Raw genomic sequence first — 26,504 nt, 5'->3', positions numbered from 1 at the left:
CTCCTTAACAGTACTGTGGGTATCCCTGGATGCAGCAGTTGATGAAAGTGGCTTTTCACCACCTTTTCAGGGGCAATTAGGGTTTGGCAGAAAATGGTGATGAAGACAATGAGACCCACCTCTCATAAAAAGGTTAGACAACAGACTGTGATAACTCATGGTAGCACAGAAGATTAGTAATCTTTTAGGAACCAACCGCTAAAAAGCTAATAAAGAAGAAGAAAATTGATTACAGAAGTAATATGCAGACAAAAAGCAAGAACTTCTACGGACAGCTAAAGAAAGTGTAGCACCATTTTGGAGGATGAGACTAGAGGATTGATAACAGGGCAATTGCAGATAACGTAAACCAATAATTTATATGTTTCTTTACTGTAAACATTGCTAAGAGGGTAAAAACTCTTATGTCTTAAGGGATAACGAATTCGTTAAACTCATGGGACTAAAGGCAGGCTAGTCACCAAGCCGAAATGGTCTGCATTCAAATGTTTTAAAGAAAGTGACTGCGGAGATTGTGGTGGCTTTGCTGGAAATATTCCAGAATTCGGTGGATTCTGGCAGGATTGCAGTGGATTGGAAAACCGCTAATAAGATGCCCCTGTTCAAGAAGGAAGAGAGAGAGAAAGCTTTGAAACGATTGAATAATTGGCCAAAAATCAGTTGTTAAGAAAATGCTAGAATCCTTTTTACTAAGGAAAAAATAGCAGAAAATTTAGTAAAGCTTAACTCAGTCACACAGATTCAATATGATTTAGTGCCAATGAAGTCATGTTTGACATATTTCCCAGATTTCTTTTGAGTATGTAGTAAGCAGAGTTGATAAAGAGGAATAAGTAGATGTAGTTTCTTTTTGAATTTAAGAAGGCATTCAATAAAGTGCCACTTAGAAGGTTATTGCATAAGGTAGAAGAATTAGAGGCAATGTCTTCGAATGGATTGAGGATTGGTTAGTGTACTGAAGACAGATTCAAAATTAATTAGTTTGAGGGCTCTAGAATGATACTCGATGGGATTTAGAAGGGTCAGGGGATCTGATTGAAACATACTGAATACTGAATGACCTGGACAGAGTAGATGATGGGAAGATGTTTCCATTGGTAGAAGATACTAGGACCTGAGGGCATAGCCTTAGAGTAAAGGGAAGACCTTTTAGAACAGAGATAAGGAGAAACTTATTCAGCCAGACAGTGGGAAATCTATGGAATTCACTGCCACAGAAGGCTGTGGAGACCAGGTCATTGAGTTTATTTAAGACAGTGATAGATTGGTTCTTGATTGTCAAAGGAGCAAGGATTACAGGGGAAAGTGCAAGAATGTGGTTAAGAAACATATCAGCCATGATTGAATGGCAGTGCAGGCTCGATGGGCTGAATGGCCTGATTTCTGCTCCTATGTCTTATGGTCTTTTTCAGATCAGAAAGACTTAACTGGTAGAGTGCTATAAGCATTAATTCTAGGGACTCAATTATTTGCATTAATGACTTTCAGGAATAGGCAGATTTTAATTAATTCAAATTTGCTGATGGTATTAAAAAAATGAGTGTGATGTTGTGAAATGGACTTCTGCAAGGGGATATAGAAAATTTGAGTAAGTGGTCTAAAACTAGTAGATGGGTTTAACATAGGAAAGAGTGAGGTCATGCACTTTGTTAGGGAAGTCACGCTACAAACTATTAATGGAGAAAGATTGTAAAAATCTCATAGAGATGAGGTTTGAGTATTCTTATGCATGAAACACATGTTAGAATGCAAGTGCAGCAAGTAATTAAGAAAGCAAATGGAATTTTGGCCTTTATTACTCAGGGTTGGTATAGGAGATGTTGGTTAGAGTTTAAAAAAATAAGAAAGTCTTGTTACAATTGTACAGGATGTTAGTGTGGCCACATCTGTGTATGTTGTAGTCCTCATATTTAAGCAAAGATATGTTGGCATTGGAGACAGTTAAAAAGAAAGTCACTAGGCTGATTTCTGGGATGAAGCGGTTGATTTATCAAGAATGGCAAATCAATTAGAACGTCACTCATTAGCGTTTTAGAAGAATGAGGAATGATCTTATTGAAATATACAGTGTCTGAAAGTGCTCAATAGGGTAAATGTTGAGAAAATGTTTCCATTGGAAAGGTCAACTACAAGAGGACACAGGTTCAGGGTGAGAGGGGAGAAGTGCAGGGGAAATGTTTCACACAGAGGGTGGTGGCTGCCTGGAACACTTTGCCAGTGGGAGTGGAGGATATAGGCACATTAGCAATGTTTAAGACAGATCTAAATAGACACATGAACAGAGGGCGAAGAGAAAGATAGAAACTGCAAACGGATAATAAGTGGTGGGCTTACCTAAGGATAAGGGAACAGCACAGACTTGGTAGGCTGAAGGGCCAGTTCCTGTCCTGTGTTCTTCTTTGTTCTAATAACCTCGAATTAGGGAGCAGTGGTGTTATAGACTGGCAGGGCAGGCCTGAGATCCTTACTGGCCTCACAGTCAAACACACACACACACACACACAAATGCTCACATACTCTGTCACACAACACATGCCCACACACAGTCACACATACAACATAAAAGTCTAGCTACTGATAGAGCACTCCTGTAGTAAATTCTCAGTGGATCCACTCATTCTCATTTTGTGTCTTCACTCCTCTTCCATTTGTGAAGACAGATAAATAATGGAAAGATTTGCACAGTAATGGACTGCCTGGAGCTAATGAAGTCTGATGGTTTCAACAATATTAACTAGCTTAATGAAGAAAGTTTATTTAGGTGTAGTGATACCAAAGAATACATCTCACGTCTTTCACTCTTGTGCCTGACTAAAAGGAGGGAATTATTTTTCTTTGTTTCTTCCTATATACTGACTGCACCTTCCTCTGGCCCATCGTTAGAACTGAATGAAGATAGAGGAAAGCGTGGTTTTGAAACCAATCCTGTTGGAAAGGGCAAGCTGAGTATCATGGGGAAGAGAAAGCATCCTGATGAAGAATGTGCATCCCTCTCAGCCAATGGGAAAACTGAAAAGTGCAGCAAAGTTCAGAGCCCAGAATGCAGCGAAGATCCAAACCGTGAGCTGCCAGTCTTCTCATAACATTTGCTTAAGGCTTCACTACACACTGTCACACACTGTCACACACTCGCATTCATGCACGTTGGTACACACTCACAGACACTCGCGCGCGCGCGCGCACACACACACACGCATTCACACTCTCATAGATTCTCACAGACTCAGACATGCTGTGAGACACACACACACACACACACATACATACTCTCACACGCACTAGCACACAATCACAAACACTCTCTCTCTCACTCTCACTCACTTATTCTCACACACACGCGCATGCACACACACTCACATACACATAAACATGCATACACACACAGACTCTCACACTTATGCCACAGCTATAGACACACACAAACACACACACCAACAGACGCAATGTCTCTCACTATTGTAGCTCTGGAGGTCATTTTTAGGTTGATATCAGAGTATAAGTTTTACGTTTCTATCATGGACTAAAAAGGATGTAAAAAGTATTCTGTCTGCCTCACATTCTTCTTCTCTCCCTTTCCCCATACATCTGTCATTTTCTCTTTCACACTGTCTTTTTGTCTCTCATTTATTCTCCATTTTTATATCTCTGTTTTTTGTTTGCTCAGGAAAAGAGAAAAGCATCAAGCCAAATGTTAGAGTCAAAAAGTCTTGTTCTCCCCCAAAGCAAGGGTACTTTGACTCCAATGAACTGCTTGTCAACTGTGGTGACATTACTGGAATATTGGACAAGAAAAGACTAGCACGTGGTAACTGACCCATCTTTGGGTGTTTTTCAACTACTTTTATGTTCAGTTGTTCCAACTCCTGTATTATCCATCACTCCTGTTTTGGACATCACTCCTAAAGTGAGCTCCCAAATCCTTGAACGTTGAAAAATAGTTTATCCATACCATGAGATCTAAAATGTTTTTATAAATGTAACCAAAAAATAAAAGCATATCAAATTTAGCAATTATTTTTACATCTTCATATGAGTTTTTACCTTTGTTTTTGTCAAAATAGCATAGCATTACATCAAGAGCAAAAAATTTTTTATTTAAAACACATTTCATATCAGCTGAGATACCAAAGAAATTGATTGCACCTGCATTATGATCATTGTTCTATAGGCATAGTGCTGCTGTTATCTGTCTCATATTAATAGCGGTGAGAAAAATGATCAGCTGTTCTCTACTTTCTGAGTGATATTGGATGAGAGAGATTGCCAAAGGGACAGATGTGTTACCAAAGGTTTTTCTTTGTAGTCATCAGAACAAATGCAAGAATGGCAAATTTCAAACAATTACCACAGTTTAAATGGAGGAGAAAACGGTGGTGATCAGTCAATATTGCTTGGCTGAGGCATTGACATAAAGAAATACATAAGAAAGATCAGATTCCAAGCTCCTAGATGTTTCATAGAAGGAACAAGACCAGATGGTAAGAGTGAAAGGACTGGTTTGTGAGACAGATCTCCCAGTTTTGGACCAGCTGCTAATCAGAGTCCGGTCTGCCATTGAGTATGCAATGGTTTTGTTCCTTCATGACTTTTGGAAGTATTTTGGTTAAAATAAGTGGCTTGCTTGGCTATTTCAGCAGATAGCTAAGTGTTCAAACTCACACATAGAATCCTTAGAATCTTGGAATCTCTCCAGTGTGGAAACAGGCCCTTCGGTCTAACAAATCCACACTTGGCCAGACCAGGTAAGCACAGCAAATTTTCTTCCCTAAAAGACGTTGGTGAACCAGATAGATATTTGGTAACAATTGATAGAAGCTTTATGTCACCATTATATAATCAAAATTTCAACATTTTGTTTTATTAATTGGTGGGATTTCAACTCCTTATCCCCAGGACATTAGTTTAGGCCTTTGGATTATTAGTCAAGTGACATTACCACCAAACCACCATTTCACTCCAGGTATTGTACAACATTTCTGTTTATATAGAGTCATAGAGATGTACAGCATGGAAACAGACCCTTCGGTCCAACCCGTCCATGCCGACCAGATATCCCAACCCAATCTAGTCCCACCTGCCAGCACCCGGCCCATGACCCTCCAAAACCTTCCTATTCATATACCTATCTAAATGCCTCTTAAATGTTGCAATTGTACCAGCCTCCACCACATCTTCTGGCAGCTCATTCCATACACGTACCACCCTCTGCGGGAAAAAGTTGCCCCTTAGGTCTCTTTTATATCTTTCCCCTCTCACCCTAAACCTATGCCCTCTAGTTCTGGACTCCCCGACCCCAGGGAGAAGACTTTGCCTAGTTATCCTATCCATACCCTTCATAATAAGGTCACCCCTCAGCCTCTGACGCTCCAGGGAAAACAGCCCCAGCCTGTTCAGCCTCTCCCTGTAGCTCAGATCCTCCAACCCTGGCAACATCCTTGTAGATCTTTTCTGAACCCTTTCAAGTTTCACAACATCTTTCCAATAGGAAGGAGACCAGAATTGCACGCAATATTCCAACAGTGGCCTAACCAATGTCCTGTACAGCCGTAACATGACCTCCCAACTCCTGTGCTCGATACTTTGACCAATAAAGGAAAGCATACCAAACACCACCTTCACTATCCTATCTACCTGCGACTCCACTTTCAAGGAGCTATGAACCTGCATTCCAAGGTCTCTTTGTTCAGCAACACTCCCTAGGGCATTACTATTAAGTGTATAAGTCCTGCTAAGATTTTCTTTCCTAAAATGTAGCACCTCCATTTATCTGAATTAAACTCCATCTGCCACTTCTCAGCCCATTGGCCCATCTGGTCAAGATCCTATTATAATCTGAGGTAACCCTCTGCACTGTCCACTACACCTCCAATGTTGGTGTCATCTGCAAACTTACTTACTGTACCTCTTATGCTTGCATCCAAATCATTTATGTAAATGACAAAAAGTAGAGGGCCCAGCACCGATCCTTGTGGCACTCCACTGGTCACAAGCCTCCAGTCTGAAAAACAACCCTCCACCACCACCCTCTGTCTTCTACCTTTGAGCCGGTTCTGTATCCAAATGGCTAGTTCTCCCTGTATTCCATGAGATCTAACCTTGCTAGTCAGTCTCCCATGGGGAACCTTGTTGAACGCCTTACTGAAGTCCATATAAATCACATCTACTGCTCTGCCCTCATCAATCTTCTTTGATACTTCATCAAAAAACTCAATCAATTTTGTGAGACATGATTTCCCACGCACAAAGCCATGTTGACTATCCCTAATCAGTCCTTGCCTTTCCAAATACATGTACATTCTGTCCGTCAGGATTCCCACGAACAACTTGCCCACTACCAATGTCAGGCTCACTGGTCTATAGTTCCCTGGCTTGTCCTTACCACCCTTCTTAAACAGTGGCATCACGTTTGCCACCCTCCAGTCTTCTGGCACCTCACCTGTGACTATCGATGATACAAATATCTCAGCAAGAGGCCCAGCAATCACTTCTCTAGCTTCCCACAGTGTTCTCGAATACACCTGCTCAGGTCCTGGGGATTTATCCACCTTTAACCGTTCCAAGACATCCAGCACTTCCTCCTCTGTAATCTGGACATTTTGCAAGATGTCACCATCTATTTCCCTACAGTCTATATCTTCCATATCCTTTTCCACAGTAAATATTGATGCAAAATATTCATTTAGTACCTTCCCCGTTTTCTGTGGCTCCACACAAAGGCCGCCTTTATTACTGTCTCACATAAAGTTTCTGTCCCATGTAATATGATTTACAGCAATTGTCTGCTTTACTCTGTTGTTGTACTTTGTTGTTTTCCTGATGTCACTTGTGCCTCCTGATCTCTTTATTTAGGAAGTACCACCCCATGTATAAAGTACGACAATGAATGGTGTACACCACAACAATTTGAAGTGAATGGCGGCAGAGGCAGAAGCAAGAATTGGAAACTCAGTATTCATTGCAAAGGCTATTCGCTGTCCAAGCTGTTGGAGGTACATTCCATGTTGCATTTCTCAACAACAGAGTCCTACTCTGAAATAGTTCCATCGGATCTTTACCATCATATTGATAGTCTAATTTGAATAGTTTCATTCCTGCCATTCTCAAACGGTCATAACGTCCTCTAAAGACCTGCTAAAACATGCAGTAAAGCAGATGTGCATGTGCTATAGCATTCTACAGTAAAAAGGAAGCTCAATCATAAGGAGCGATTATACAATGTGTGGTACAAAGAGAGAGGTCTGGGACATTCTTAGTGTCTCTTAGCCTTTACCCTTGTGCTTTCTTTAAACCTCTGTTTTTCTGAGGAGTAAGGAATTTTATATTGACCCTGTTCCTCAATCTGCGCACTTCCCCCATGGGAAATATAAAGCAGCCAATAGAAGAAAACTAACAAAAAAAATGCTTCCAATAAATTATGACCAGTAGAATAGAATAGCCCTTATTGTCCCGTGAACTGGAATGAGTGCAGTGAAAAGTTTGTAATGCCACCTCTCCACACCATCTTAGATACAGAGTAGCCAGGTACAGATACTTTAAGTGTTGTCACAGAGTAAAATAAAATAGGTTAGCATGGGAATAGAGTTTAATAAGTCCAGAATGATGATAAAGAGTGACTATGAAGTACTTAGGTTCTAGTCCTTTTCCAGCATGAGTCTATGCCCACCGGGCTTCAGAACATAAGGTCACGCTGTCTTCACATGGGGGCTTCCATCCAGGACACTCCCGACTGCCACTCCAGCTCTGACCTCTGCTCACTCTGCTCCCCGCTCCGGGACTCAGTCTGTGAATCAGCCCATGCTCGCTCTGCTGTCTCTCCAGGACATGGCCCAAGACTCAGACTGTGATTAAACAGTTCAAACTGAGCACCGATTCTGCAGTTCTGCTGCTAGATTGGCTGAGACTCAATGAAGAGCTTGGATTAAAACAAAGAAACTTCCTGCCCACAATTCTGAAACAAACAGAAACAAGACACCAAAAGAACTGAGCGTGGTTCTGCTTTATTCACAATCCACATATGCTTAAAAACTGGGATAGAGGGAGCAAATTTCAAAGTGTAAGCATTCCTTTCATATCTTACTCTCTAACTGGAAAGCACACATTCCTGTGGGAAGGCACGGTGCTCTGGGATTAGTCATGCCTCTTTGCAAGCAAAAGTATTAGTTTATTTTATGTTATTAACCATCCATTCTGTTTAATGTAAAATCAATTTGATCTGTTGATGGATTTTAATGCTTTTAAAAAAGGGTTGTGAAATTGGACTCAGGAATCAGGATTAAAGACATTTTTGCAAACTATTTCAAAATGGACAAAAAATGTAGGACACTTTGGCACATCTGACCTTTCCACCCACAAACATTAACTGGTCTTATAGTTCCCTGAACATGTGTTTTTCTCCTTCCTACCATATGTTAAAAACATTGACAGCCCACAAGCCCTGTGGGTTTGTTCCTTTTCTAATGAATTGTTACGTTTGTTACAGAGCCCCTGCTGTTGCTTCATTCATTTTAATATATTCTGCGTTGGGTCAGTTCATGCGTTACCAATTTGATGTCTTAATTTTTAAAAACACTCTTCATCTAATGTTATGACTACATTGTTAATCATCCTGGTTAATATTGATGCAATGTAACTGTTCAATATGTTGGTCATTACCTGTGAGATTTTCTTGAGCACCTTTTTTTGGTGGATCTGTTCTGAGTGAATTTATTTTGCAGTTTCTGTGTCTGAAATATTCAGTGATAATTAGATTTTGTAGTTTCTACCTTTTGCTTTCACTTTGTTTTCACCTTATCCTAACCTCTTTGTATTCCCTCTTGTCATCCTTCATTTTATTGCCTATGTGGTTAATGTGTGCCTTTTTCTTTACTTTCAATCTTACCCTCAGCTATTTAATCATCCATGGTGTTTCATTATTAGTTAGCTTGCTCTTGATTTTTTTTATCTGAATGTTTCTCCTGAATTATACGTCCATTTCAACTATTTCTTCCTGCTGGTATCTTTTTGTCTACTTTTTTCCCCCAGTTTTGGTCCTATATCCAACCATCATTATCAATAACCTTTCTAACGTCATAAGATCAGAAATGGGGATACTCACTGATGATCATATTATTCAAAAACGTTTGCAATTCTCAGACACTGAGGTAGCCCATTACCAAATGAAAGGTCTGGAATGTTTGTCTGGCCCTTGTATGGATGGGATGTCACTTGCCACTTGTCAGCTGAATGTTCATCTCCAACAAGAGAGAATCTAACCATCACCCTTTTAAAAAGTCAATGGCATTACCATCACTGAATCACCACGATCAACATTAACGAGAAACTGAACAGGACTAGCCACCTAAATGCTGTGGCTGCAACAACACGTCAGAGACTAGGAATTCTATAATGAATAACTCACTTCCTGACTCCCCGAAGTCTGGTCATGAAGGCACATCGATTAACACCAACCCCACTCCCCGATGCTTGGATGATTCCAGCTCAATGATAATTAAAAAGCTTGACCCTATTCAGGACAAAGCAGCTGCTTGATTGGCACCACATAGACAAGCATACACTCCCTACACCAAGTCAAATGTACCAGCTACAAGATGCACTGCAGAAATTCAACATGAGAACATAGAACATTACAGCACAGAAACAGGACCTTTGGCCCAACGTGTCTGTGCTGACCATGATGTCATTCTAAACTAATCCCATCTGCTTGCCCATGGTCTGGATCCCTGTATACCCTGCCTGTTCATGTGTCTGTCTAAATGCGTCGTAAATGTGTTATCACCAAAGCTCCTTAGACAGCACCTTCCAATCTCAAGGCCAGTTCTCTTTGGGAAGATGAGGGCAGCAGATGGATGGGAATACCAGACTTACCAGTGCATCTCCAAGCCACAGCATTTTAACGTAGTAATATGAGTGTTCCTGGGCTCAAAACCCTGAGAGGTTGAGTAGGTTAGGTTTATTTTCACTAGAAAAAAGGAGATTGAGGTTGACAAAATCATGAAGGGTATAGACAGGGTGGATAGAGACAAGCTTTTTCCCAGGTTGAAGGATTCCATAAGCAGAGGTCATGCTTTCAAGGTGAGAGGTGGAAAGTTTAAGGGGGATACACGCGGCAAGTACTTCACACAGAGGGTGGTGGGTGTTTGGAAAGCGTTGCCACCAGAGGTGGTAGAGGCAGGCACGGTAGATTCATTTAAGCTGCGTCTGGACAGATGCATGAGTAGATGGGGAGCAGAGGGATACATAGGTTTAGACAGTACATTTGGATCGGCTCAGGCTTGAAGGGCCTGTTCCTGGGTGTAAATTTTCTTTGTTCTTTGGAACTGCCTTCCTACCAGCACTATGAGTGCACCGACATGACATGACAGCAGTGGTTCAAGAAGGCAATTCACCACCACCTTTTCATGATCAACCCAGGGTGAGCAATAAATCCTGGCCCCAGCCAGCAAAGCTGACTTCTCATGACCGAATAAAAGCAAAAAGAGACCTTCATTCTGTATCTAGCAATACTGCAGCTGACCTGACTTGGCTGCAACAGTGTAGAAAGAGCTTTATTCTTTAGCTAACCTAAGCTGTAGCTGATCCAGGATTTCAGTGTGTTAGGAATGAATGCAACATAATTGTTCATGTCAGTTTTATTATTGTACCTTTTCAGTTGAGCAGCTAGAAATGTGTTGACCTGGTTCTTTTACTTGCAGAACAATTATTTGGTATGTCCAAATGGCAAGAGGAAGTTTAAAACAGTCCGCCCTAAGGTAAGTATCAGACCCTGAATTCAATATTTACTTTGGGAGCAGGGGAGGTTGTAGCTGCTCAGAATATAGTGGAGCCAAGCAAACCGGTTGTGTGCTACAGAGTTATATTCAGAGGATTTCGAGGGTCTTAATGCATCAGCAAAGTTGTCCCAAACCTATTTCATGCATAGGTACCAGTCAATGTGAAATTGAAAATCTTTCATTGCTGTAAGTTAAAAACAGCAGTATTTAGATCAGAGTGGTGCTGGAAAAGCACAGCATGTCAGGCAGCATCCAAGGAGCAGGAAAATCAACTTTTCGAGCAAAATCCCTTCATCAGGAATCTCTGGTTTCCAGCATCTGTAGTCCTCACTTTTACCTGGTTAAAAATAACACACTACTCAACATGAGGGTGGTGTCAATCTTATATCCTCTTTCAAGAGAAGTATTTTAGTAATGACAGGCTCGTGGCTAAAGTTTCAGAAACAATAATTGGGGAAGTATGCACTCTGAGAAGGTTGTGTTCATAAGACCATAAGACATAGGAGCAGAATTGGGTCATTCAGTTCATTGAGTCTGTTTTGTCATTCAGTCATGGCCAATCTGTTTCTTAACTCTATTCTCTTGCCTTCTCCCTGTAACCCTTGATCCCTTACTAGTGTGAGGTATTGTGTTATGAGATATTGTGTGATAGCTTTTCTTTATTAACTCATTGACCAGCTCACTATGTTTTATGGCATTTCCACACCTTATCAGCCCTTGCTACTAGCAGTGTTTACCTTTTGAATACATGTAGTTTACAGAACAATACCATCCCCAACGAGTTTCCACGAAACATTGTTGTATTAATCAGCCCTTACCAACCTGGACCTGAATAGATTAACTACCTGTTAGATACCTTTTAACTGGGCCATTTTCCCTTCAAGAAACCCACTGACAAAGCACTTCCATGAAATTGCATGAATGAATTTATCGCATTCCGGCAAATATAAATAAATTTCTCAACCCAGCTGCAGTAAGCAGTTTAATATCCTTTATTCTTTCACTAAATAGAGGTACAACTTTTAACTTAGATAGAGCATATAGTTCTAGCGTTTCTACTAACAGTTACCAACTTAAAAGACAAAAGGACTAACATCTCCTAATTATGCAAGCAGACCAGACAGATGTCCCATCAGAAGTAGCAGACAGCACTTAGCACATGTTTTAACCCATCTCCTGTCTCCCAGGAGAGAAACCCGTCAAACCTTTGTGTACTAGAGATAAAAGATGTAACACCATAATAATGGAATTAATATTTGTAAGAACTGTACTTCGGGATTCTATTGCTGCCTTGAGTTTGTGCTGTGATTGCTGAATAAAAGAGGCTATTTTTGCCACTCATCTATTTTTGTTATTTGAAATGATCGCACAACTTAGCGTAGTTGGGCAGGATCCCTGGGGCTACCATCTAAACTGACTGGTCACCTATCATTCTTCAAGTGTAAGAAGCTTCCTGCGTATAGACCTTGGATCAGCTGACATAATCTCTGGCAGGGAATTAACCATGGCATGAAATTGCCCACAACCCGTGAATTAGGGTGATCATGACTAATGCCGGGAAACTGCCTACAAGGTCTCAAGGCGAGCTAGCCCCTCATAACGTAACTGAGAAAGAAATGCTGCTGCAGTTGCAGAACAGCTTGGGGTATAGTTCACGTTAGGGAAGGCGCTAACCAAAATCGGGCTGAAGTATAATATGCCCCAAGGACAGTGGACCCTCGATGACGAGGTTGGGTCTGGGGAAAAACCACCCAACAGAAAAATAAAGACTGAATTAAATGGTCATTTGTATTAATGGGACAAATTCACCAGAGAAATGACGTCATGACCCGATAAACTCACAACCATGAAATAAGCCAACTTAGAGCGATTTAAAAGCAGTGCCTAAGCAGCTGCAGAAAGAAAGATCCAAACAGGAAACTGCTCACCTTAAAAATCAGGAGCTTGAAAAAGAGAACAACAAACTGAAGAATGAGATAATAGTCCTGTCAGTTTCTCCCCCAGTTCCCAAGCCCACACAGAATTTGTACCCGACCACCCGAGACATCCAGGAAGGGATTCAGACAAACAAAGCTATTGCCCTTGGGAAACAGAGGGACTCTAGCAGTGAAAGCAATGAGGACTGTATATCCCTGGGACCATTTTAATGATCTCTAAAAACCAGGAAAGCAAAGATTGAAAAATATGGTCAGGCAGAGATCAGAGAACAGCAGTGAGGTGGATGTTCTGGTACTATGGACTGAAATGGACATCTGCAACCCCTGAGAATATAGACAAATGGTCTAAAGAAATACCTCACCCAAAGAAGAGGCCAATGAAGACATGGGAAAGTCTAAACTGGTTAAGAGGGATATATATGCTCCATCCATACAAATTCTGAACATTATTGTAACTAAAAGAGAAGGTCACTGTCTCCATGAGGCAGTCAGAGGTGCTCTTGGAGACAGGGGCTGCAAGCTGGCCGGACAGCAAAAATAATATTGGTTACAGGGGTATAGTCCGCATCAGACCAATTGGACATAAGTCACAGCTTGCTGTCAAAAACCCACAGGAGAAATCCCAGAATATGAGCAAATGTTTAGGACAACCTGGAAAGAATATGCAGGCATCCCAAATGTGCGGGCTGTCAGGGATTTTGAAGGTTGTGATTATGGCCCGCTCAAATCTGCTTTTGTGGCCGGACTTAAAACCTGAGCTCACTAAAATGTTAAAGCTGACCAAAGCGGACTGGGACCAGAGGGGGACTAATTACAATGACTTGATGGACTGACCCCTCCAACTCAACTGAGGTATGGGTGCCGCATTGCGAGTCCTTTAGACAGGACGAATGAAACAGACCCCCAGTAACCCTGCCAAGACAAATACCCAGGGAAGTGTCACTTCTGTGGGAAGGAAGGCCACTGGGCCAGCGGGTGTTGGCAAAAAGGAAAAGGAGAGGTCGCTGAACAAGCAATGAGGAAGAGGAGACCCTGGAAGCTGGGAGTAAGACCAATCTCCCAGAACTGTTTAAAAAACTAACCATCCAACAGCAGCATGAGCTGCTGAAGTTGACCAAAACCCGGAAGAGCCCTCTCTGTGCCCCTCTACAATCCTCCTGGCTTTATGTCAGCAGAGGGGAGACGGACTGTATGCGGGCAACCTGGACATTGAGTGCCTTTTGGATACAGGAGCAGAATTGACGTGCCTACCCCAGAGATATGAGACCATCTACTAGACAGGACAGTGAGGACACCTTATGGAGCAGGTGCTGACAGGATTGAAATCAATCAGACCAATCCCATTCACCTTAAATTTGGCCCCCAAGAGCTATTAACCTTTTATATAGGTAGTCGCCAGTGTGGTGCTGGAAAAGCACAGGTCAGGCAGCATCCGAGCAGCAGGAGAATCAACGTTTCGGGCATGTGCCCTTTAGGAATCATGGGTAGGACCTGTAGCCCAGCCGCTCCTCAGAATGGGTATCCTCACCCAGCCGAATTCCTCTTTACATTTCAATAATGGGCAGGTAACATGGACCATCAGAACCCTACTAGGGGAAGAACTAAATGACCACTCCATCTGGGCTAAAAACAAGGATGACAGCGGGTTTCTGAAAATGGAACCTTCCACTTTTACAGGAACGCTCCACCTTGTACCAAACAGTATCCCATCGGCTGGATGACAATTGCAGGGATCCTCTTGAAAATACAGAAGTTAAAGGAAAAAGGGATCCTGGTAAAAACCCACAGCACCCCTGATAACCTGGTGTGGTCCGTGTGAAAGGCAAGTGGGGAATGGAGATTAACTATAGATTACAGGAAAGCTAACCAACATGTTGATCAAATGGCCCCACCAGTAGCCAACTCCTTGTCTGTAATCAGTACCCTAACACCAGACCACAAGTGGTTTTCAGTCATAGATATATCTAACGGCCTCTGGTCAGTACTCCTAGCACCTAAAGTATAGTCGTGGTTTGCCTTAACTGTACATCAACATCAGTACCTGACTACCACAGGGCTTCTACAACAGCCTGACTGTATACCACATGGCCTTACAAATCGCCTCTGCATAATGCCGTAACCCAGTTACTTATCGTTCAGTACATGGATGCTACACTGATACCTTCAGAAAAAGAAAAACAAATTGAAAAAGACCTTCTAAACCACCTGCAACAAAAAGGTCATAAGGCCAGTATTGAGAAGGTTCAGATTGCCCAGTAAGAGGTCAACTATCTCTGATGGAAAGTCTCCCACGGGAAAAGGGAAATCACCCAAAGCTGGCCTGCAGCCATACAGGCAGCCAAACAACCCTCGACAATCTGAGAACTGTGGGCTTTCCTGGGTCTGTGTAACTTTAAATGATGCTGGGTTGATTCATACACCCAAATAGCCCAGCCTTTAACAGCATCTTGAAAGGGAAACTGGACTCAAAAGAACAGATTGTACTGACAAGGGAACAGGATGAAGCCTTCCAGGACCTAAAAGATGCACCTTGTTCTGCGCCAGCATTAGGAATCCCCAATATCGGAAAACCCTTTACCTTGCTTGTACATGAGAGGGAGGACTATCTGAGAGTGGTGCTGGCCCAGGAATGTGGGACAGCCTGAGACCCGTTGGACATAACTCTGGGAAATTGGACAGTGTAGCCCTCAGATGGGGGAGCTGTTTGAGAGCAGTATGAGCTATGTGCATGTTGGTGAAAGTGAGGACTGCAGATGCTGGAGATCAGAGTCGAGCAGGAGAGCAGGAGAATCAACATTTCACGCGTGTGCCCTTCATCAGGCGAAAACACATTCTCGATGAAGGGCTTATGCCCAAAACATTGATCTTCCTGCTCCTCAGATGCTGCCTGACCTGCTGTGCTTTTCCAGTACCACACTCTCAACTCCGTATAAATGTTGGCAGACTGATCCTCTGCCATTCTGCAGGCTTCAGTCAGAGTCTGGAATTCTGCTTGCTGTGCCGATTCTCTGGGGATAGGCTTCCTGATGCCATGATGATGTGGATTGTGGTGACAGCAACATTTATATGGACTCCAGCTATGCTTTTGGGATTGCCCACGACTTTGGCCAACAATGGAGACAGTGCGGATTCCTAATGGCTGCAGGAATCCCCATCAGAAATGGAAAAGAAGTCTAGGACTTGCTGGAACTGGAAGCTCTCCAGCTACCGAGGGGGAAAGGATGAATCAGATCCTGAAACAGCAACTTGCTGAACACCACCATGAGGGAATACCCTGGCCCCAGGTTCTACTGATAGCTCTGTGTAGCATCAGGGCTACCTCCAACAGAATGACCAGTCTGAGTCCATTTGAAATAGTGACAGGCAGGCCAATGTCCCTCCTCGGGACAATAGTCCCGGGGAAGTCATCTTATGAGTGATGCTCTATTATCCTATTGTCAAGCACTGACCGATGCTGTAAGTTCTGCTTCATTAGAGATATTGGCTGCCGAGAAAGATGGGCTGGAGGGAGGTCACGAGTGGGTTTTTTGTGAATAAGACCCACAAGGAACCCTGAGGCGCAAGGTGGGAAGGACCATACCAGCGCTGTCAAGGTCTGGGGAAAGGAGACCTGCATTCATGCCTCCCACATCAATAGGCATGTCACAATACAGCGGGATCAGAGACTGACTGACCACCATGATGTTTGCTACTGTTATTTCAATTGTGTTTTTTGTAAAGTGTAGTTGCCAAACTGTTAAAATTCTGTAAGCTCGAATAAGAATTGTGGTTCTCTTCAAAAGGTCTCAGTGGAATCAAAAGGGAGGATTGTGGGACATATTGTGTTATGAAATGTTGTGTTATAGGTTATCTTTAATAACTCACTCAGCAGCTCGCTATATTTTACTGCATTTCCACACCTTATCAGACCTTGCTATAGCAGCGTTTACCTCTGAATAAGTGTAGCTTACAGAACAACACCATCCCCAACAAGTCTCCACGAAACATTATAATATTAATCAGTCCTTACCAAACATCTCCTGGAGCTGAATAGATTAAGTATCTATTAAATACTTTTTAACTGGACCGTTATCCCTTTAAGAAACTATATGACAAAACAGCACTTCTATGAAATTGTATGAATGAATGAAATCCAGCTGCAGTAATCCGTTTAATATCCTTTATTCTTTTATTAAGTATAGGTACATCTTCTAACTTATTTGGAGAATATAGGCCTAGCATTTCCATTAACAGTTACTAACTTAAAAGACAAAAGGGCTAAAATCTCCCAATTATGCAAGCAGAGGTTGTTTGTACTTGAATTTTGATAAGGCACTTTGACAACATTTAAAAGGTATCTGGATGCATATATGAGTAGGAAGGGTTTAGAGGGATATGTGCCAAGTTTTGGCAAATGGGACTGGATTAGGTTAGGATATCTGGTTGGCATGGACAAGTTAGACCGAAGGGTCTGTTTCTGTGCTGTACATCTCTGACCTTCTGACTCTGACCGGACAGACGTCCTGTCAGAAGTAGCAGACAACACTTCGCATATGTTTTCATCCATCTCCTGTCTCCTAGGACAGAAGCCCCTCAAACCTTTCTGTACTAGGGATAAAAGATGTAACACTAGAGTAACGGCATTTTAAAATGTGTAAGAATTGTGTGTAAAGGGGCTCTTGCAAGAACTGTAGTTCGGGATTCTATTGCTGCCTCAAACTTGTGCTGTGATTGCTGAATAAAAGAGGCAATTTTCACCACTCACCAATTCCAGTCATTATTTAACATGATCCCACACTAACAAAGAAACTATCTGTCTGCATTAAATACACTCAATGACTTGGCCTCCACAGCCCTCTGCTGCAGTGAGTTCCACATAGCCACCCACCCTCTGCCTGAAGAAATTCCTCCTCATTTTGTTTTTATTCATTCACCAGATGAGATTGTCACTGGCTAGGCCAGCATTTCGTGCCCATCCTTAAATGCAGAGGGCAATTAAGAGTCAAGCACATTGCTGTGGGTCTGGAGTCACATGTAGGCCAGACCGGGGAATGGATGGCAGCTGCTCTCCTGAAACGGCATTAGTGAGCCAGATGGCAATCAATTGGCAATCATCATTAGACTCTTAATTCCAGATTTTCATTGAATTTAAATTCCATCTTCTGTCGAGGTGGGATTTGAACTTGGTTCCCTGGGATATTACCTGGGTCTCCACGTTAACAGTCCAGCAATGATATCGCTGGGCCACAATTGCCTATCTCACTTCGAAAGGGTCGTCCCTTCACTCTGAGGCTGTTCCTTCAGAACCTAGTCTCTCCTACTTGTGAAAAACTCCACTCTATCCCATGCCTCTCAGTATTCTTTCAGTTTCTGTGAGAAATCCAATTTTATAAAAAAACCTACAGCAAATTCTTTAGGGTTAAGACCACAATATGGTGTATTCATGCATTTAAATCTGTGGAGTGATTGCCACGACTTATACACACATAACAATATAAAGAAAAAATGGAGAGGAAATAGATAAGTGAAAAATTAATTTCTACACTTCTGCACGTCCAAAATATTAGTATTCTTGATGGTTCCTTTTCATCAGAGTTTGCATTCAGCTGAGTACAAATCTAATGAAAGCACAGAAGGATGGTGTTAATGTATGGACTTTGTCCTTTTTTTTGTTGAAACTAAGGTTTCTTTTTGAAACTGGCTTTTGAAGGAGATTTAGACCACAGACCATCTTAGCTAAACCTGGAGAATGACTGTGGTATCAGCAGTTAGATTCTTATCAGATTGATGTTAACAATAACTAGACTTTACTGGATGAAGAAGTTTAAATAGAATGTACAATTATAGCTTTATCTCACAGACCAAGAGTGTCAGTCATGTGATGAGTTTCTTGGATGAATCTGTTTCAACTTAATGTGATCAAATATATGTAACAATTGATTTCTGTCTCTCTGACCAGGATCATTGTTCATTTGGTGGCAAAGGTTATAAGAGATAAGACTTACAAGCATCTAGAAAATTGATTAGGGATAGTCAACACGGTTTTGTGAAGGGTAGGTTGTGACTCACCAACCGTGTTGAGTTTTTGAGGTGATGACCAAATAGGTGGATGAGGGTAAAGTGGTTGGTGTGCTGTATATGGATTTCAGTAAGATGTTTGATAAGGAAACCCACGGTAGGCTATTGCACAAAATACAGAGGTATGGGATTGAAGGTGATTTAGCGGTTTGGATCAGAAGTTCGCTAGCTGAAAGAAGACAGAAGGTAGCAGTTGATGGGAAATATTCATCTTGGAGTTCAGTTACTAGTCGTGTATCGCAATGATTTGTTTTGGAGCCACTGCTGTTTGTTATTTTTATAAATGACCTAGATGAGCACACAGAAAGATGGATTAGTAAATTTGCAGATGACACTAAGGTTGGTAGAGTTGTGAATGCAGAACAGCCTTGATTATCTGAATGAGATGGGCGGGCATTATTTCGTTTGGATAATTGATTATTCAGTTAATTGATTCACTATCTCTCCTCTGGGGCTCGGAGTTATCTGTAGTTTCCTTTTTTCCTTGCTCTGCCTGCTTTGCTCTCTCTCTGTGTCTCAGGGTTTGTTTCTGAGCAGAAACGCACTTGTGTGTAAGGGACCTGCAGCATTGCTGAAGCCCACCTTCCCCGCCCCCAATCAGTTAAATGGGATTGACGCAGCAAGCACTTGCTAAGTCCACTCCCCATTCAGGAGACAAGGCAGCCGCACACTGTGCGCAAGTTTCGGAGAAGATTCAGAGGAAGTTTACTTGGATGTTGCTGGTATGGAGGGAAAGACTGAGAGACTTGAGGCTGTTTTCATTAGAGAGAAGAAGGTTGAGAGGTGACTTAATTGAAACATATAAGATAATCAGAGGGTTAGATAGGGTGGACAGTGAGAGCCTTTTTCCTCAGATAGTGATGATTAGCACGAGGGGACATAGCTTTAAATTGAGGTGTGATAGATATAGATGTCAGAGGTACTTTACTCAGTAGTAGGGGCATGGAATGCACTGCCTGAACAGAAGAAGACTTGTGAACTTTAAGGGCATTTAAATGCTCATTGGATTGACATATGGATGAAAATGAAGTTGTGTAGGATACATGGGCTTCAAATTGGTTCCACAGGTCCAACAATGAGGGCCGAAGGGCCTGTACTGCGCTGTATGTTCTATGTTATACTTGTTTGAGAACAGTGGTGAACTATTAATGCCACTTGAAGCGTAATGAATTTCAGAAGCTCCCTTTTGCTCTGAATTGAATAGGGATATCAGACCTTCTGGTCTTTGTACTTCTGTTCTGCAGGGATCTGCATAATAAAAGGATGTACTATTCCAGGAGAATTATGTCTGAGCTGTGTCCCAGTAACTGATGATTAGGGTCCTTCCGGAAATTGTGGTCAATTTGCAACATTAGCAGCAGCCATGTTTTAACCAGCAAAGTTCATTAAAAATTAATAGAAAAGCTTTTAAAACCACTTATAATCTCTGTTCATGTCTCGTGGACATGAAATTTGAGAAGATACTCTCAGAAGTCTGACTAGATAGAGTAGTTGATGTCTATGTCCTATGATCACACTTAGTACACAAACCACAATTGAATCTAGAATGATGTCGATGTACAGGTTATGGTTGAAGGGATGGCAATGACCACTTTATAGGTTATGGTGAGGGTGGGCACTAATGCTGGTGTACAGGTTATGATTGAGTCTGGTGAAGTTGGCTTGAAAGTTATGCCAGAGTCTCCACCGATGCTGGTGTTGTAACAGTTTCCCATATTTTCGATTGCAGAAGCACAACATTGAATCTAACAGTGACACCAGCACTGATTCTACATCCTCTGAAAGTGAACCCAGATCCGAGGTAGGGGTAAGGAATGTTTTAAAATGGATGCATTTCTTTGAGGTGTCTTTCCTTCCACCTACAGAGCAACCACGATTATCCAAATGATGATTATCCGAATTTCGGATTATCTGAACAAGATCTCAAGGTCCCGATGCTTGGCTAAACACCCCGCTCCATGTCGTTTGGATAATTGAGGTTGCCCTATATTCATTCCGTGTAAAAGATATTTCTCATTAGGTCATTTTACAGCTTCCTTTCCAAGCATCTATTATCAATCCCACTCCAAAATGTTTATTTTTAATTGTTCTGTCCATACAAAATGCCACCCGTCTCTAACCTCTCTCCACAGATCCGAAATGTGTTGTCACCTCCCAAATCCCTGTATGGATCTCTCCACTCTCCATCCTTGACACAGCACTGGAACAGTCCAAATCAAAGACACAAATCACATCCTCAATGACTGTAACGGTGCTGCATATTGATGTGGGAAAAATTTCACAGAGTAATGAACGGTGAATGGAAGGTTATCCAGGAGTGCTTTGGGACAATCAAGCCTGAATGTGTCACTAGCATCAATGGCTGACCCCTCCCCCCTACCCCGCACTCCATTGTAAAGATAAGTGGAGTCCCTGAGTTCATTATGGCAATATAACTACAAGATGCAGAGTGACACCATGGCCTCGTGACAGTATCCTATTACTCTGTTAGGACTATTAATCCAGAAACCCAGGTAATGGTCCTGGACCTAGAATTGATTCCCACCATGGTCGAGTTTGATTCCAATAAAAATCTGAAACTAAGAGTTTAATGATGACCATGAATCCATGTCAACTGTTGGAAGAACCCATCCGGTTCACTAATATCCTTTCGGGAAGGAAACTGCCATCCTTACCTGGTCTGGCCTACACGTAGCTCCAGACCCACAGCAATGTGGCTGACTCTTAACCGCCCTCTGGGCAATTAGGGATGGACAATGAGTGCTGACCTAGCCAAGTGATGCCCTCATCCCATTAATGAACTAAACAAAAAGATACCTCAAGAAACAAATTTGTGAGAATTGGGTTGGGACTTGCTCTGAACGTGGAACAGACAGGTCACGAATATGAATCATTTTGAGCCTGGATGTTGGTGAAGTCCATGCAGTAGTGACCTGGCACTGCTTTTTAAGAAGACATGCAATATAAAATGGGATGTGTTGCTGTTTCAGAGCTACATTGGGTTGGTGAGGAAATCTACCATCCACCATGAAGCTGAGTTATCAGGTGAGCACAGAAAAAAAATTGGAAGTGGATCATTAAATTCTGTTTAATAAGAAATAAGTGAATGAAATAAGAAGGCTGTTTTCAGGTCCAGTATTAAAAAGACAATAGTAAGTGGGTAATGAACACTGTGAATGTAAGAAATAGATCCATGAGCAAGCATCATGAGCCATTGAGTTAGGTATCATATTCAAGTACATCATGGTTAATCTCCTTTGGCCTCCACCCCATAGTCCTGACTGTTCCCAATAACCCTTGATTCCCCATCACTCTAAAAATGTCTGTCACAGGCTTGTATATATTCAATTACTCGACTTTCACAGCTGTCTGGCGTAGGAATTTCCAAAGTTTTAGAACCATTTGAGTGAAGAAATTCTTCCTGGTCACCATATTAAATGGGAGATCATTTATTCTGAAATAGTGTCCTTTCGGTCTTTGAGGAGAAGCATCCTGTTGGCAGCCAGCCTATCAGCCGCCTTAGATTCTAATATGTTCCAATAAGGTCCTCCCTCTTCAAAACTCCAATGAGTAGAGGTCCAACTCTCTCAACATTTACTCATAAGACAATCCTTTCATCACCTGGAAACAGCCTCATAAACATTTTCAGAACTATTGGGATCAAAACTACTTTGTTCCACCAAAGAGTGCACAGAGTCATAAATAAATCTTCAAAAGATGGAGGTGTATATAGGACTTGAAACATTAACTCTGCCCTCAGAAGCTGCCAGACCTGGTGATTTTCTCCAGCATTCTTCATGTCTGTTACAGATTTCCAACATGTGCAGTGTTTTATGTTTATTTGAGTGAAATTTTCAGTTGTCTTTAGGTATACCAATAGGGGGGAAAGTGTCCATTTGGCTATTATTTATGTTTCAAATAACATCACAAAAATGACTGTGATGATTTTTTCAATGACAATAGAGACTACACTTCAAAAACACTTCATTGGCTGTCATGCCCTTTAAAATGCCTGTTGATGCTAAAGTCTGAATGTTATTGGAAATCCTTTGAATGCTCTTCAAGAGGTCATTATTCATCCCACAAATTGCAACTGTTTCCATTCCTGCAGACAATTATTTCTGAAAAAAATGCCCAGTCCATCACCAGTCCATAAGATGGCACTTCTCACTGAGGATTTAACAATTTAAGGGAAAGATAACCTGGATCACATGGCTTGAGAATTTGGATTTGTACACAGGCATTGAGCTGATGCTGTCCTGAGACGAAGTGGGAAATAATCAGATATTACACTCCACTCCACTCAATCTGCGGAATGCACACACATTCACATTGCACTAATGCAGCACACACTGCCTCCCTCCAAAACACGCAACATTGTCTTTGTACACAACAAGCCTCCCTGTTCTGTGTAACCATTTTGTTGTAATGTGCAGAGCCTAAGAACACCGAACAGGATGATTTCTCCTCAAACAAGCTCCCAGTTACATGTGGTTCCTTGAAAGCATTCCTGTACAAAAACAGGTTTACAACAGGTATGGATTCAATAGTTTTTGCTTGAGTGCATGTAAGATTGTGTGCAATCATTATCAATTATGCGTGTACTTCTGTATTTGAATGTATACATTTAGAAAATGATTGCACATTGATGCTACTTGCTGGCTCGAGAAGAAAAATTCCCTCATGAAGATCTGAAGAACTCCAGCTCATTATTTGCAACTCTGACCATCCAGCCTGGAACCAAAATCTCAGAGCAACGCTGTATGTCACACACACCCCATGTTCATATCATTGGCATCTGACGTGCACCAGCCTCACCACATCATTGTGGTGCATCTCTAATCCACTTATAGTATGGTTCTGTGCTTTAATGCTACCCTTTGTATGAGACCAGCACCTCTCTTGCAATGCTGCTGCAAAGATTACTTTGTACACAGGCTCAGGGTTCCAGCTTATGTACTGGACCATGCTCTCTTCATGCACACTCACTCTGCCTTTTCTTGTCTTTCCTTGCCTTTTTATGTTTTGCTCCCTTAAACAGAGCTTTAAGGCTGACTTGCCTTGCTGTTCAGTCAGACACAAAACAAAGCAGCTTGTACTGGTTGTCAGCAGTCATCAGTCAGGAGAGTGGATATGCTGCTGTATGGCACTGTCCCATCTTCATCTTACACCCACACCATATGCCAGCAGTTTGCATGGTAAATGTATGTACGTGCATTAACCAAAGGGCTATAAAGTTGAAGGGGAGTTGCCCTCAGTCAAGTCAAGGCTGTTGTCTGTCAGTGGGTTAGTCCATTTTACCACTTACTGGATTAGTGGTGCTGGAAGAGCACAGCAGTTCAGGCAGCATCCAACGAGCAGCGAAATCGACGTTTCGGGCAAAAGCCCTTCATCATTTTTACCTCATTTTACCACTTGGCTAGCCACCCGGTTAGTCTGTTGACCTGTTCCTATAGTCTATAGCTTTAATTCTCAGCAGCCATTAACACATTATTTTTAAACTTTTTTAATCGTCATTTATGTGCAAGTGTAAATCATTCATATAAGCAACAAACAGTCTGTGAAGCAAGCAAATATTCATTCAGATTCTTGACTATGTCTTCCAACTCCACAGAGAAGTTATCTTTTGGTTTCTAACTTGCCATAATTTTTCCTTAGTTACCTTCGTGTTTCTGTGTGTTGATAAAACATCTTTGAGTTTTACTTAATATCTTCAATTAAAATCCACACTAACTGACTGATTGTTATTATTAGATGCTTAACAGCCAAGCAACTCAATTTTAAGTTTTAAAAAACATGTATTTGAAGTTTTGAAGAAACTGTTGTTGCAATGATCTTCTTACCTCATCTTCTGGTATTTAAGTATTTGTGTGATTTCTTCAGTCAATATTTCTATGAGGAATCCAATATATATTCCAAAATCTGATGAAATTCCAATATCCATCTCTTCAATTGAAACTAAGACAAAAAGTTACGTTCATATTTCTGCTGTTCCCCAATCTATTTGCAACCATTGATTTGCAAACATCATGGCAGTGATCTGTATCAATCAAAGTCTTTTTATTGACCACAATACATTTTGTTAATGGTTTTTCAATCTTTTTTTTCCACAGCTGTTGCATTTTCTTTGTATTTGTCCTAATTTCCATTTATTATCTGCTATGTAATCTCTAAATGCATCTTGTTTTTTAGCTCTAAACTTGATTTGATCACAAAATTCTTTCCTGAAATCCCAACCCCATGACAAACACCTTTTAGCATACTGGACTGTATTGAGTCTGTAAAGTCTTTACTCTTAGAGTCGTAGAGTTATAGAGATGTACAGCACGGAAACAGACCCCACGATCCAACATGTCCATGCCGACCAGATATCCCAACCCAATCTAGTCCCACCTGTCAGCACCCGGCCCGTATCCCTCCAAACCCTTCCAATTGATATACCCATCCAAATCCTTTTAAATGCTGTAATTGTACCAGCCTCCACCACTTCCTCTGGCAGCTCATTCCATACATGCATCACCCTCTACATGAAAAAGTTGCCTCTCAATTTCCTTTTATACCTTTCCCCTTTCACCCTAAACCTGTGCCCTCTAGTTTTGGACTCCCCCAGCCCAGGGAAAAGACCTTGATTCCTGAAGAAGGGCTTATGCCCAAAATGTTGATTATCCTGTTCCTTGGATGCTGCCTGACCTGCTGCGCTTTTCCAGCAACACATTTTTAGCTCTGATCTCCAGCATCTGCAGTCCTCACTTTCTCCTCCAGGGAAAAGACCTTGTCTATTTATCCTATCCATGCCCCTCATGATTTTATAAACCTCTTTAAGGTCACCCCTCAGCATCTGACGTGCCAGGGAAAACAGCCCTAGCCTATTCAACCTCTGCCCATAGCTCAAATATCCAACCCTTGCAACATCCTTGTAAATCTTTTCTGAACCCTTTCAAGTTTCACAACATCTTTCCGATAGGAAGGAGACCAGAATTGCACGTAGTATTCCAACAGTGGCCTAACCAATGTCCTGTACAGCCGCAACATAACCTCCCAACTCCTGTACTCAATACTCTGACCAATAAAGGAAAGCATACCAAACGCCTTCTTCACTATCATATCTACCTGCGACTCCACTTTCAAGGAGCTATGAACCTGCACTCCAAGGTCTCTTTGTTCAGCAACATTCCCTAGGACCTTACCATTAAGTGTATAAGTACTCCTAAGATTTTCTTTCCCAAAATGCAGCACCTCGCATTTATTTGAATTAAACTCCATCTGCCACTTCACAGCCCATTGGCCCATTTGATTAAGAACCCTTTGTAATCTGAGGTAACCTTAATCGCTATCCACTACTCCAATTTTGGTGTCATCTGCAAACTTACTAACTATACCTCTTATCCTCACATCCAAATCATTTATATAAATGACGAAAAGTAGTGGACCCAGCACCGATCCTTGTGGCACTCCACTGATCATAGACCTCCAGTCTGAAAAACAACCCTCCACCACCACCCTCTGTCTTCTACCTTTGAGCCAGTTCTGTATCTTGTTTAAATATTTTCCATTGCTAAGCTATAGATCTAATTGTCAATTTTTTCTTCCATGTAATCTGGCAAACTTTGTAAATTTTGCAGTAATTGGACTTTATTTACCAAATCGATTATCTTCTTCAGTATTCTCTTTCCTGACTGTGACAGGTTGTAACAATGCTTGCCCTAATACCAACTTACTCTGACTCGGTCCTTGTTGGAGT

The 26,504-nt window shown here is 41.7% G+C and overlaps 1 protein-coding gene across 1 annotated transcript in view; it reads left to right on the top strand.

Annotated features, from left to right (window-relative positions):
• Positions 1 to 26,504, top strand: part of LOC140479084 (nuclear body protein SP140-like protein) — a 53,146-nt gene that overhangs the window by 17,490 nt on the left and 9,152 nt on the right. The window contains exons 4-10 of the mRNA XM_072572942.1: positions 2,884 to 3,060; positions 3,665 to 3,805; positions 6,850 to 6,989; positions 10,692 to 10,748; positions 20,493 to 20,570; positions 21,754 to 21,808; positions 23,200 to 23,298. Coding sequence (XP_072429043.1) covers positions 2,884 to 3,060; positions 3,665 to 3,805; positions 6,850 to 6,989; positions 10,692 to 10,748; positions 20,493 to 20,570; positions 21,754 to 21,808; positions 23,200 to 23,298 — 747 coding nt within the window. The remainder of the gene's footprint in view (positions 1 to 2,883; positions 3,061 to 3,664; positions 3,806 to 6,849; positions 6,990 to 10,691; positions 10,749 to 20,492; positions 20,571 to 21,753; positions 21,809 to 23,199; positions 23,299 to 26,504) is intronic.

This window comes from Chiloscyllium punctatum, chromosome 6 (assembly GCF_047496795.1).
Source record: "Chiloscyllium punctatum isolate Juve2018m chromosome 6, sChiPun1.3, whole genome shotgun sequence".
In the NCBI taxonomy this organism is placed as follows: Eukaryota; Metazoa; Chordata; class Chondrichthyes; order Orectolobiformes; family Hemiscylliidae; genus Chiloscyllium; species Chiloscyllium punctatum.
This window is presented reverse-complemented; position numbering and strand designations above follow the sequence as displayed.